Source organism: Capronia coronata (assembly GCF_000585585.1).
Source record: "Capronia coronata CBS 617.96 chromosome Unknown acBCG-supercont1.2, whole genome shotgun sequence".
Classification (NCBI taxonomy): Eukaryota; Fungi; Ascomycota; class Eurotiomycetes; order Chaetothyriales; family Herpotrichiellaceae; genus Capronia; species Capronia coronata.
This window is the reverse complement of record NW_006912894.1, coordinates 1712064-1725545: the sequence shown is the minus strand read 5'-3', so window position 1 is coordinate 1725545 and position 13482 is coordinate 1712064. Positions and strand designations below refer to the sequence as shown.

At 52.9% G+C, this 13482-nt stretch overlaps 6 protein-coding genes across 6 annotated transcripts; 2 read left to right on the top strand and 4 right to left on the bottom strand.

Moving 5' to 3' along the window:
* Positions 1-659: 659 nt before the first annotated feature.
* A1O1_02291 (uncharacterized protein) lies at positions 660-1178 on the bottom strand (the record flags this gene model as incomplete). The annotated part of the gene is made up of 1 exon (XM_007723202.1): positions 660-1178. One exon carries the CDS (start codon positions 1176-1178, stop codon positions 660-662), a length of 519 nt encoding a protein of 172 aa, XP_007721392.1.
* Positions 1179-1781: 603 nt separating this feature from the next.
* A1O1_02290 (uncharacterized protein) lies at positions 1782-2533 on the bottom strand (the record flags this gene model as incomplete). Its single annotated transcript, XM_007723201.1, has 2 exons — positions 1782-2179; positions 2275-2533. The coding sequence occupies 2 exons, from the start codon at positions 2531-2533 to the stop codon at positions 1782-1784; spliced, it is 657 nt and encodes a 218-aa protein (XP_007721391.1).
* Positions 2534-4331: 1798 nt separating this feature from the next.
* On the top strand, positions 4332-5888 carry A1O1_02289 (uncharacterized protein; the record flags this gene model as incomplete). Its single annotated transcript, XM_007723200.1, has 1 exon — positions 4332-5888. The coding sequence occupies one exon, from the start codon at positions 4332-4334 to the stop codon at positions 5886-5888; it is 1557 nt and encodes a 518-aa protein (XP_007721390.1).
* A 637-nt stretch (positions 5889-6525) lies between these two features.
* Positions 6526-7727, bottom strand: A1O1_02288 (uncharacterized protein; the record flags this gene model as incomplete). Its single annotated transcript, XM_007723199.1, has 2 exons — positions 6526-7624; positions 7699-7727. 2 exons carry the CDS (start codon positions 7725-7727, stop codon positions 6526-6528), a joined length of 1128 nt encoding a protein of 375 aa, XP_007721389.1.
* Positions 7728-8960: 1233 nt separating this feature from the next.
* On the top strand, positions 8961-9977 carry A1O1_02287 (uncharacterized protein; the record flags this gene model as incomplete). The annotated part of the gene is made up of 1 exon (XM_007723198.1): positions 8961-9977. The coding sequence occupies one exon, from the start codon at positions 8961-8963 to the stop codon at positions 9975-9977; it is 1017 nt and encodes a 338-aa protein (XP_007721388.1).
* Positions 9978-10686: 709 nt separating this feature from the next.
* On the bottom strand, positions 10687-13412 carry A1O1_02286 (uncharacterized protein; the record flags this gene model as incomplete). Its single annotated transcript, XM_007723197.1, has 8 exons — positions 10687-11297; positions 11362-11390; positions 11447-11601; positions 11674-11931; positions 11981-12262; positions 12322-12840; positions 12891-13162; positions 13220-13412. The coding sequence occupies 8 exons, from the start codon at positions 13410-13412 to the stop codon at positions 10687-10689; spliced, it is 2319 nt and encodes a 772-aa protein (XP_007721387.1).
* Positions 13413-13482: the final 70 nt, after the last annotated feature.

Sequence of the window (13482 nt, the reverse complement as noted above, 5' to 3'; positions counted from 1 at the left end):
CAAATTTGGTGCACAACTTGTTGAGGCCACTAATATCACAGGCACTGGCTTTGAATACTACAAGGTGTCCCTTATTCCGTCCTTATCATATGATATGCGTCCTCCTGTGCATCATGAGATTATTGCTGCCGACTTTGCCAAATGCCCCCTCCCTTGCGTGTGAAATTGGAAGACGAACACCGTGAAACCTGTGCAAAATGTTGAGAGATCACAGAGGCAGCCTCCCTGCATGATGACTGCTCATCCTCAAATGGAAACTACCTATGGGACAGATACCTACCTACCTCGATACCTGGAGCGGGTTGCACCTTGACATGTGCTCGGGGTTATGGATGATTCAACCGCCGCAAGGCTGCTTATCTGATGCTACCCGTCCCTTCTGGCCGCGGAAAGGTGGGCTCTGTGCGCCAGTAGCATATCATAGTGCTATGGCCTTCACAACATCCAGGGATGAATCCGGCTTTTATCATCGCTTGGACGTCGTGATGGAATAGGTGCAGTAGACCCTCGGATCAAGTCGCACTCTGGTACGTGCTCGCAGGTATGGTAGTCTCAACAACGGGAGTCATTCTCCATTCGGCCGCCCGTGATTGTGGTCGTCAACGATGGATTGCATGCACCAACAAACCAGTACGCGTTCCAGTGTGGTCTTTCGATCCTCACCAAGGCGTTGCTCGTGGTCCCAGGTCGGTTCCGTACGACCCGTCCCCCCTGACGTCTCGGCCGTCCTCGATTCGCTCCCTCATTGCTTCCCCGACAGTCCCTCCCTCCTTCTCCCACTTTTTATGCAGTCGTCGCGCTGCAAACTTCCCAACGCCCCAGACGGACGCGGCGATGATACTGGCCCCAAACGTTGGGGGTGCGGCCAGCCAGGCCACTCCAGAAATCGCTCCGCCGATAGCAGTGGCCCCAATTGCAGCTACAAGTGACCCAACCGCCACATATTTGGCCCACCGTACCAGTCGCCAGAGAATGAACTGTCCGATGTACCTGAAGGTCCGCAAGAAAGCTCTCGTGCGGAGCCGCGTCGGCCTCTGGGCATTTGATGAGGTTGGTGATATGAGGTAGTTCAGATTCCGTCGTGCATTGGCCAGCGCAGAGTTGGATTGTTGTTGTACAGCAACATCGCCATTGTCTTTCAGAGCCTCGGTGCTGGTCACGCCCCTCGACGGTGCCATCTTTGACATTAGGTGCTGTGTAGTTGGCTGATGTTCAGTCGGTTGTTAAGAAGTTGAACACCTGGAGGTAGTCAGTGACTGCACAGGGCAGTGAAGGTAGCCAAGTGCAGTGGGCACAGGACGTATTAGCCAATGACGTCACCGTCAAGCATTAAGGGAACAGATCCGGTGTAAATACTTCTCAAGTTCCTTCCTATCAACTCACGGATTGATGACGAGAGCTGAGAATGCTCAGGGTCTTTTCGCACTACTATATCGTAATGGACTGAATTTATCGTGCCATCGAACCGCAACTATGCAATTCCAGCTGGGGCGCTACTACTGCTCAAACCGAGGAGAAGGGACAGCAGAAGGGACAGCAGACGGGACAACAGATATTGTGAAGCTATTCAGCGTGCGTATGAGCGCGGTCGAATCTGGTACATTCAAGAAGAATGTTACAGTATTAGAACCAACTCCTTATGCCATCAAAACTGCTCCTTCCTCTATCAAACTGCTATCACCATGATGGGCACGCAGGAGTTCATTATTCAACCCGGTCAGTAGTTGATCGTCTCTGTTCGCAAGTCTGATCAGGCTGGCACGTATCCTCGTTCCTCTGAATCACTTCCTGAGCGTACATCCCGCCTGCATCCGGCGAATTCGCTTTTTCTCTTCGTCCGTGAAGGACTCCCAATCCGAAGGCCATTGCTTTTCAAACCCCCTTCGCTCCCATTCTTCAAAAGCAGCAGCGTCGATCTTGTGAAAGGGGATGCCCAGGTCTTTTGACACGCGATCTTTCCAGAAATCTACTTCAAGCGGGCCAGGGTCCTGCGGAGCTGGGCCTCTTCGGAAGAAGATTTCTGCCATTCCGGCTTTCTCCCGCCTCGCCTTTTCAACAGCCTTATCCATACCCCTCATTGTTCTTTCCTTGTCGTAGGGTTGTGGTTTCATCCAGTCAGCCACCTTGCCATAGTCGAGCTCGAAACCTGCGGCGTCGTAAGTAGGCGAGCCGCGAGGCCCTTTTTATGACACACATATATGTCATGAAATTTTTGATTGGGATCCTTGAGTGCTTCCTGTCTGAGTCGTTCGTCTTTTTCAAAAGCGTTCATACGTTTCTTCGCAGGTGGAGGCAGCGGCGAAGGATTCCTCATGCTCTCCAGGTCGGTCTCCAGCCGAAATGCGGTTGGGGGAGATCCTCGAGGAGGAGCCTTTCTCCCAGGAGTCGGTCGTTGGTCGCGAATCCCAGTCTTGATGACCTTCCTGGTCGGTGTGCGAGGTGTTTTATGGGAGGATTGGTCCTTGTCCACCTCCAGCTGTTCGGCAAGCTCGCCATCTCCGGTATCCTCTGAGTCTGATTTGACAGAGGTCATTCCTGTGACGCCGGACACGGCATCTTCTGTTGGGGGCTAATTCTCCTTGTCATCTTCAATCTGAGAAGCCTGGCGCTTTCGAGGGTTCTGAGGCGTGATATCTGTAGCAGCCGAGAACTGTTTACCGTCACGTAGTTGGACCATTTGCAGAGGTAATTGCTGGAGAGAGGTTCGTGAGGTGGGAGGTGCTTTTTACGTTGTAGGTAAGCTCGCAAGCAGGAAAATACTAAGGTATTGAAGGAAGGAAGAGAGGGAAGGTCAGAGGAGCACCATCCATACTTTAACCACCTACCTGTACCTAACCTACCAGATTCTTTGTCAACATCAAGCTGCAATGAGGGACGCGACCGCGTCGTCGTATGGGATGACGTAGTTGGACCCTGCGGGCTTACGGGACTCTATCGAGGCAGGTTCAACTGCAGAGTATGCATGCACACACCTCTGCCAGTACTTTATTTGTACCTACAGGTGAGATACCTTCTTAAGCAGTACTGTGAGCATGGAATAGGGAGCCCGTGATTTATGCTTAGTGGCGTTGGGGCAGTGATTGACCATGGGGTCATTCGATGCAGCATCATCTGAGTGTCATACTATAGTAGCACGTAAAAACCAATCACACAACGAGTGTACTTACCTAGTACTTAAGGTACCTACCTATGTAGATGCCTTTAGTTGGTGGGCAGGTGATAAGCTTAAGAGCATCTGGATACCTAAACTACTACTAGTACCTGGTAGTTTGTTCCCGGGCTCGCTGGTTCATCAGGATTGGAGTCTTAAAGCGGTCCTTAGGCCTACCGTACCTAAGGTACTGGGCTAGGGAGGCTAGCCTTAGGCCCCCTAGCCCTACTAGTACCATCCATTCATTCCTACGCCAGTCTTTTAAGAGGGATTGGCTTAGCCGCCCTCCTGTCTCCTGCCTCATCCTTCGTTTCTTCCCCTGCATCTTGCTGACCTCAGGAGTTGCGAGTTGGCTGCATACTACCGGGTTCCCCTTCGTATGACTTCGTGTCGTGTCTGCGCCCACCACTGGCATACATTGACCCTAGTGACGCTTGTCGCGTCCACGACGGAATATCGAAACAAATAACGCAGCTGTTGCGAGACGCACATTCTCTATCACATCCACTTGCATGGCAGGCGACGGCGACTCGCCCGTGAAATATTAGGCGGCGCCTCGGATACCTTGGTATCCTTGACTCAGCCCGGACTGGAGATAGACCACTGGGCACTCTACAGCCCGAACCACAAAACGATTCCCCCACACACTTCCACCTTCGACGCTATTCGAGCGCCAATCGATTGCCTGGCCGCCATCCTGGTCTGTTCATCCCGCTGTTCCGAAAGCGCACAAGGTTGTGACAGCTCCGAGTCCTGCAGAGCCTGAGACGAAACTGCTGTGGTCTCACTTCAAGTTCGAGTCCGACACAGCCCAGTGACTTGTTTCCAAATCATCCCTTACCACCACTACTCTTATTTCCCCTCGACATCGGTCTCACGCCTCCCGAGCGTCGCGGCCGTCTACAATGTCCTTATAACCCTTTTGCGCAACTATAAGTCAGCCGCACCGCCCGACTCAACCCCACCGGCTCGACGATTTGCCGGCCAGCAATGACGCGCTGACCACAGCCTCTCGGACCACATATTCGAGTATAAAACCCTTCCGTTCGGTGTCATCGATCGCCTTTTATCCGATTCGATCAAAGCGGCTTCGTCGATCTGATCCGGCGCACCGGAGAATCATCTGGGAAGGAAGTGAATTGACGAAGAAAGAGCCTGGTCGATATATTCGGCATTCAAGATGCAGATTCGGCTGGTTTCCGAGGGATGGTTGGCCATCGTCCTGGCATGGCTATCTTTGGTGTCGGTCGGCTCATTTGCGCAAACAATCGGTCCATCCAACGCCACGCAAGATCTCGAACCCGTTGCAACCTCTCCTCGGTTTATCCTGAACGGCTCCGAGCTCGCGGGCATATCAGCCGTGCCATTGGCACCTGTCGGGCCTGAAACTGGACTGTCCCATGACTACTTCGTCCAGCTTCGTGTCCAGGGCCATCTGGTCAATGTTGATGCAAGCAATGCTAACGATATCTCTGGTGGAAATCAATTTTCTTACCTTTCGTGCGATCCCGAGAGTTACACTGGCAATCTGGACGCGGGGGAGGTGTTTCGTATAGTGGTAAACTCACCTAGCGCGAACCTCGTCATCCTATACAGCGAAACCAGCAATCATTGTCTCGTCACGGGACTGAGCAACCTCCCGAACATGGCTCATATCTTCACAACCACTGATCCAACCGTGGCATCAAGATTGGCCGCTTTGGACCTGAGTCAAAACAGTCCAGGAGTTGCTACTCTTCTACCAGATCTGCATTCATACACCAATTTTTCCAGCGGCTCCAGCGGCTCTAACGGCAATAACTCTCCGGGTCAATCTCCCACGACTGCCGTGGCAATGATCATTTTGTATTCCATCACGGGTATCATCACCGCACTCTTCGTGGTCATCATTGTGACGGGCGCTGTCCGAGCCCACAGACATCCGGAACGCTATGGACCTCGAAATATCATTGGACGAGGGCGACAGAGCAGAGCCCGAGGTATCGCTAGAGCAATGCTCGAAACCTTGCCAATCGTTAAGTTCGGCGACCCGGTAGACCTTTCAAAGAAGCCTGCCGAAGGTGCAGACATTGAAATGAACGCTGGCAACACTGCAGATCCAACCGCAGCTGAACACACTTCATCTGATAAGTCGGCAGTCAGAGAGGATGCGACGGCTGCCGATTCCGGTCCCGGGGGATTGCCTGTGGCTATTGCTACTAGTAACGCCGATGGCACGGACGCAGAAGGACATCTGGGCTGCTCGATCTGCACCGAGGATTTCAAGAAGGGAGAAGAAGTCCGCGTGTTGCCTTGTAACCACAAGTTCCACCCTGACTGCGTGGACCCCTGGTTGTTGAACGTCAGCGGAACGTGTCCACTCTGCAGAACCCACCTGCGACCCCAAACGCAGGACACTCACGCTGAAGGTGAAGGTGAGGGTGAAGCGGGTGAACGCCGCAGCTCGGGCGCCACCCTGCAGGCTGGCCACGACGGCCAATATCCACCTCCCCTTCCAGGTGCCGTCCAGCCAGATGGTAGTGCCACGCGTCACGGACGTCGAGTACCCATCGCCCACCTCCGCAGTCTGGTGCATGTCTCCAGAGAAGACCGCATTGCGGCTCTCCAACGGCTCAGGCAGGAGACGCTGCAGTCCGGCTCCCCGCGTCCAACAGATGACGAGCGGTCCGGACTCACGCGAAGATTCAGAGAGCGATTCAGGATACGGACGGAACGGAGGGGGACCGTGAGTGAGTAGGATCGCAGCATCTCGCTTACGATCGTGACCGCCTGATATGCGTGGTCATTGACGGACGGCCTCGCGCAAGGATAATATCAAAAGTCGGGCTTTGATATGGATATGACGGACTGATGCGATTCATGACAAGGAATGCGGATGATGGACAGGAGTTTTGGCCAGTGGATCCGGGACGGGGTTTTGGTACATTCGGCAGGAGCTTCAATGCTCCATGGTTTCAGGGAATATCGGCGTTGTCGATGAGCAGATTCTAGGATTGCGCGCGGGTTCATTTCTATGAAACGATTTGATCCAATACCTAGGTATGGTAGATTTGCTCGGTATAGAACGGGTGTATACGCTCAGATTTACACTACCTACCACAGTATACTGTGCTCATCGGGGAAGGACGTTGAAGTGTAGTGGCATGCATATCATGCAGGTGTTGCTCTGGACACTCTCGGAGATACTAGGATATGCCTTTTATTCATGAATGCATTCATGGCATCCTCTGCTGCTGAATACTGAAATGACGGTGGCCATTTCTCTCGCTTGGTCCGCACTTAGACAAGCCGGATGTCCCGTCATAGCCTCCCGTCCTGCTCAAATGCAGTAGCAGTGTTACGCAGTAGTACACCTCCAGTCAAGTCCGTTTCGCTCATCCCTTCCCGGTGTCGACGCCGCTGCTCATACCTCGTGACACCTCCTCGGTGATGTCTCTGGCCGCAGACCAACCCTTGGAAACTCTCTGGGACAACTCTTCTTTGTCCTTCTCCCTCCGATCTTCTCCCCCATCGTCGCCACTACTTCCACTCCCTCCAAACCACCCAGCCACACCGCTCGGGATCCAGCCGCCACTGGTGGTCCTTCGGCCTTCAGCGGCGGGTTGGGGCGGAGAAGAGCCGGAGCTCGACGAGCTGCTGGTATGTGCAGCGTCGTCATAGTCGACATTTTCGAACGATTGCTCACTTTTTGACTTTGCCTTCAAGCCAGTAGACCCCGACCCTGAAGCTTGCCGACCGGGTGCGGCTCCATAAGCGAAATCGATGTTTTGCTGCTCCTTGTCTAGAGCCCTAAGCAGGCTCGACAATCTTTCACGCTCAGCAGAGATGTTTCTTGACCTCTCGGCCGTGCTGTCACCAGGTCCTTGTTGGAAAAGCGAAGGCGGGACGGACGCTGCTTCCGCAGTTTGGGAGCGGGACGGTGAGCCTGAAAAGGCCGCCCCCGCCAGGTTCGAGACCAGGCTATATACCCCGGCAGAGGTTATGCCAGGTTGAGTGGGTGTATTGGTTCGCGCTCCAGGCATGGAGAAGCGGGAAAGGAGGTCTTGCGCATAGCTTGCATAATTGAGACCTTGAGCTTCGTGAGGTTGTGGACTCTTTTGACCCAAGATCTTGTCTCTGATGAACTCTATCACGATGTTAAGGTAGCCTAGGCCCATCTGTTGCAGTCTCTCATGGACTTCGCCAATGAACTGATCGATCCGACTCTCATGGTGGACGATGTATGGTTCGAGGTAATCGAGGTAGAGGACCTTCGCTCCTTGTGTTTGGGGGAGGATCAGATAGAGCAGGAACAACAGGCGGATCCAGGAGTAGAAGGGGAACCAGCCAATGATAAACAAAGTCCATGATTCAAAAAGAAGTGTCAGAGAGAGGATCGTGAAGTAGATCAGCCACGGGTGGGTTTGGGCTGGGTCGTTCGTGCGGAGGGCTTTGTAGGAGAGGTAGGCGGGAAGGAGGATCGTAGTCACGGAGCTATGAGGAGTTTCAGTATTGATCTTTACGCAGGTCGACTGCTGATCCGATTCATATTGGGAAAGGGGACTCACGCAATGAGATCTGCTACGATGCCGAACATCTTGGAGGGTCAATCGCAGTGGTGGAAGTCAAGACATATGAAGCACAAGACGGAGAGACCGATAATGTGCGACGGCCAGAACAGATCATGTATCTCCAGCAATCTCAGGCAGCAGAGTTATCATTTAGGAGTACACGGTGTCCTGTGTTTGTATGTTTCTAGGTGTTGATAGAGGATGGGGAGGATGAGCATGAAGGTGGTGCCTGGCTTCTGGCCTTAGGAGCCCCGGACATTCGGCTTGCGGAGTTGCATCTGGTGCCTGCCGCAGGGACTCTGCACGCTTGAAAAAGGCGATGAGCTCATGCTGCTCAGCCTTGCGCGGGCAGTCGCCGGTATTCGGCAATCGATAAGAGAGAGCGCAGGCGGAGACTAGCGATGACACTAGACATCTGACATATCGGCAAAGGGGCTCTTATCGATAGCTCGTTTACTAGTGCGGGCGACCCATTTTATCATAGGAGCCTGCCTCAAAATCGCAATGGCATGGGATGCTTTAGACGCCGGTAAAGAGCCTCTCCTGGTTGAAGGGGTCTCTCACCAGCAGACTCAGTGTCGATATACCTCTTCAATTCAATGATGTAGACGGATAGTCGTGGTCAACTGGATCCTGTATCAGAATGCAAAGGTTGACACCAACACGCCCAGATGCAGTTACACTCGACCGTATTTGTGCTACAGCGGAGTGTAAGGCTCTTGGACGAATACAACAGATACGCCGAGAATGACATCAACTTCCACTCTTGGACACTGGTTATGAAGACGCTCTGTCAGGAGCATCGGGCAGAAGTCGGAGAACCTACATCCTGTATAGATTCACAATATCTGTTCTGGATCTGCGAAACAGTCTTGCTCACGCCGTCCAACATGAACAGTACTGCCAGTGCTGCCTAGACGCGTCCTGGCTTGGCTCTGCGTTTGTCTTCATAGCCTCGGTTGGGCGGTGTCTCCTTCAAGTTGACCATCTTCTTCACTTCTATATCTTGGTTGGCCATCCACCTATTCTTGGTGAAGCCTATGTTCACAAGTGATTGTCTGCGGCTTAGTTGAGTGATCCAAGAACACTGATCTGATTGTCTGTATGTGAGTGGTCAACCGTGGCAAGAGATCCAAGGCATGTGACAACGCATTACGGACAACACATTTCGCACCGCTCTTGGGTACTTTCAGTGTCATTTTCCTTCATCCTTTACCCAGCCATACATCGGGGTCCCGGCCAGATCTATCTCTGTCAAGATGTGCATCGCACTCATATCCACAGCGCACCCTTCGTACCGCCTGATCCTGATCGACAATCGGGACGAATACCTCAACCGGCCCACCGACCCGGCGAAATGGTGGCCAGCGCCGCATACGAACGTCTTCGGCGGTCGGGACATGCAGCGCGAAGTGCGTGGGACGTGGTGCGGAGTCACCAAAGGCGGCAAGATCGCAGTCCTGACGAACTACCGCGAAGACACGATGCCACCACCCTCCGCCATCAGCCGGGGAGCAATCATCAAGCATTTCCTGACCGAAGACGGTGGTTCGGTAGAGCACTTCGTCGAGAATGTTGTCAAGACAGGGATCGGCAAGGATGCGGGAGGATTCAGCCTCGTGTGCGGCAACATCGGCGAGAAGCTGGCCGTGATCTCCAACCGAGTCGAAACCCAGAGTCAAGTCCCTTGGATTGCCGGCGACGTCGTGCAAACCGTGGGCCTGAGCAACTCGGCCTTTTCCGACCGTAGCTGGAAGAAAGTCTTGTTGGGCGAAGAGCTCATGCTCAACACCATCCGCTACTCGGTGGAGAACAACGACACGGAAGAGCAGCTGGTCCAAAGATTCCTCGCTCTGCTGTGTCACGACACCCTTCCACGCGAGGGCAGGGCCGAAGATGACGGTCTCGAAGCATACATTCAGGATCTGCGCGAGACGATACTTGTCCCACCGCTTGGACGGAAGGACCTGACCGGTCTCACAGACGACAAACTACGCGCCGCCAGACTGCATGAGAAAGTGGAGGTCATGGGAGAAATCGATGTCCTGGGCTACAACACGCCAGCGCGCGATCCAAGCCCTGCCAAGAATCAACAGGCAACCGCTCAGCCGTTGGGTGTCAGTGGGCTGTATGGCACTCAAAAGCAAACAATCGTTCTGGCCGACAACAGTGGAAACGTCCGATTTTTCGAGAGAACACTGTTTGACGAGCACTCCAATCCCATCCCTGCCGGAAAGGGTGATGTCGACGTGACTTTCAAGATCGAGAAGACTTGAAGTCGGGTGGCCAAGCACGAACCTGGCCATGCGGAGATATTTCATGAAATTCTGGAGCAAGTGTTGGCCCAGTTGTATGTTCTGGTCATCACGACCCTGAACATCCGTTCTCCAACCTTCGACCAATACAGCCTGGGCATTGCATAACTCATCAAGGCGCCTTTCGATTCTACGTTGTGACTGGCGTTCTCGCAACGTTTCGGCATTAGGATTTTTAGATGTCATTGCATGGTAGAGCACAGGGAGACCGCGTCATGCGTGTAGACCAAACTAAGCATCGTTGGACACTGGCATACACATTCCGGACTGATGGAAATGGGGAACCTTTGATTGGCAACGGTATTCTCAACTGGGTTCTCTCAACTCCATTCTCATACTCCGCGTCATACCTTGTCCCATAGACAAATTCTTTGTGACCACTCAGAGTTGAGTGCTGAATGTGGAGCGGCCATGATGCTCCCTCCTATTTCACATGTGAAGTGTTGCGCATTTCGAGCTTTTGGGTAGTACAAAGACGACCTTTGAAAAGGTTTCTCTTTTTCCTTGCTTCATTTTCCCCTTCATTTCCGTCCAGTCCATGCTCCCTTGGTAATGCAAAGAAGAATTATAACTCCCATTAATTAATCCGTAGTGTTTTTTCCCCCTCATCATCTCCCGCACTCTTTGCGTGCTGCGTAACCTTGTTGAGCTCGTCGACCCAAGAGTCAATCTACCACAACTCACACACCGGCTCTTTCGCTTTACAGTGGAAACTCTCCTTGAAATCGCGCGAGTTGGCCATTGTGCCTAGGATCCTGGCCCATTTCGGCGCATGTGGATCCGTGAATATGCGTTGGATCGCCGTCTCTTTGCGGGTCTTGCCACACCACCAGTTGGCGTAGGACACGAAGAACAGCTGCTCCTGCGAGAAGAAGTCCAGCCCGGGGAGATGTTGGTTGGGTGTCTCCGCTGCACGCTTCTTCCATGCCGCAAACGCCGCAGCCACACCGCCCGCGTCGGCGATGTTCTCGCCCAACGTGAGACGACCGTTGACGTGCAAGGGTTTGTTGTCGGCGCCGTCCACGGTGAAATTGGAGTATTGCTCGATGAAGCATTCGGCGTGCTCCTTGAAATTGGACACCGTCTTGTTCGTCCACCAGTCCGTGTAGTTTCCATTCTGGTCGTAGTGGCGGCCGGTCGAGTCGAAGGCGTGAGACAGTTCGTGGCCAGATACAGACCCAAAGGCTCCGTAGCTGACGTAGTCGGGCACATTCACGTCGAAGACGGGGAATTGCATGATCCCAGCTGGAAACACAATCTCGTTGCCAGGAGGGTTGTAGTCTGTATGTCCGGTAGATCAGTATTGGTCCATCAATAGAGGGGGTTTGGGGTGGAAAATGCGTACAGGCGTTCACAGTCGGCACTGTCATGTCCCTGTGGCGATGGTCAGTGCTCAGAGCAGATGTTTTTCGGAGGGGTAAGGAACATACCATTGATCTCTGTCGACTGGTTTGCCTAGGGCAGCCCATTCACGCGCAACTTCCAGTTGGGTCATTGATACGGCGTTTTCAAAGAAGGCTGATGAGTTGATGTTGACTCGCTCGTAGTACTTGAACAGTGTTTCCGGGTCCATGATGTTGGGGCTCTGCAGAACGTCCTTGTTAGTCCAGGCCGAGACGTGGAGTGCCCACTTGTCACGGTGTAAGTTGAAACGTACCTTGTCTGGGTATCCGATTTTCTGAACGATATTGTGGACCTTTCTGATGGCAAGGTCAACAACTTCCGGCTCCATCCACTCAGTCGATTTGAGCTTTTTGATGAACTGGTCCTTGATATCGGAGACGATCTGGTCACCGAAGTCTTTTGCTTTGGCAGAGAAGGCTTTCTCGACAAAAAATCGGCTCAAGAGCCATCCTAGTCCGTCGTCCACGTGTCCAACACATGTCCTCCACCGTTCCGGTTTGGAGTCAGGATCCTACGAATATGTCAGAGCCGGATATAGAACGGGCAGTCGGAAAACCTACCTTGCCCTGCAATTCATTTGAGAATTGCCTGTAAGGAGTAACTGCATCGGCTTCAATGTAGCCTGCGTACGATTGGATTGCTTTCCAAAGGAAGTAGGAGCGAAGCGTGTCCTCGGAAGTCTCATCGAGCAACTTTGCAAGGTCTTTCAGGTACTCGGGAGCCATGACAATCACCCGATCGAGGTTGTAGCCAGACGGGACCAGGTTCTTGAGGATATTGGACAGATTCAGTTGTGGCACAAGACTGTCTGCATCGGTCAAAGACATTGGGTTATAGTATTTCTGATGAGAGCGGTCAGTAATCTATCTTCTATTAGATGGTGGACCTTTCAATGACTCACTGTAACGTCGTCGCGATCTTCGGCATCCGGAGACGCAGCCGCCAGCTTCTTCTCGAACTCAACAAGACTATGAGCAGTGACACTACCATGAGTGGTACCAAGCTTGAGGGCAGAGAAGACCTGCGAAACCACCTCCTCGTATCTTTTCACGATTTTCTCGTCTTCATAGTGTTCCTTCGCTGGTAACCCGATTCGATAAGGAGCGGACACGGACACAATCACCGTATCTGGATCCTTGTCATCAGCCCCTGTTCCCGAGGACACCAGAGACGAGACTCCAAGCTTCGCCAGATAGAGAATTGTGTCCGACAGCGCTTCATTCTTAGCGGAGTTAGACTGGCGGGCGATTGAAAATCGACTCGACGTCTCGTTGAGAATCTCCATCAACGGCGTGATACCAATCTTTTTGATGGTATCTTCGTCCAAGCAAGCGTCATAGGCAGCCTTGAGCTTGTCAAAGTTGTCATGGTCAACTGAACCAGAATCGGTATCAAGCTGAGAAGGAGAGGAGGATGAGTGCTATTAGCGGACTTAGTATATGGTTTTCGCCGTCAAGAACCAGGCCATACCTCTGACGTGTCCGGGTAGGGAGCCTCGAGGATATGCCGCAGCAGCATTTCGGACGATTCCGCCATCATGGTCCCCGTGAATGCATCGCCTTGATCGGGACGAAGGTCATGGCGGTCTCTCCACCCTCCACATACCAATTCCTCAAAGTCTGTGCAGGGATCTATGCGCTGATAGTCGGGCGACAGATTGTAAAGAATCTCAGAAGAGGCATGGATACAAGCTGGCGTAAGACAGATGTCCGCTGGACCATGATGTGGCTTCTTATGGTGGCCTCCATGGGCACATTTCAGCAAGGTCTAGGAAAGAGCCTGGTGAAGCGTTGACTAACCTTTGAGACAACTTGGTAATGGGATGTTGCTCAAGGAAAGACGACTCAGCGTCAAAATGAGGAGCAAAGCCCCGAAGAGCAGGGCGGCCGCCCTCACGCTATGAGACGGGCGGCGGCATCTTGGCCTTGAAGCATTCTTTTCCTCGTCATCCAACAGCGACGTCTTCTCCGGTAGCATTTCTCGGGAATCCATTGAAAGCAGAGCGTCCACAGAGTGAGATTGATTCCTCGCCTGGGTCTTCAGAAGACAAGTCCAGGTTGTT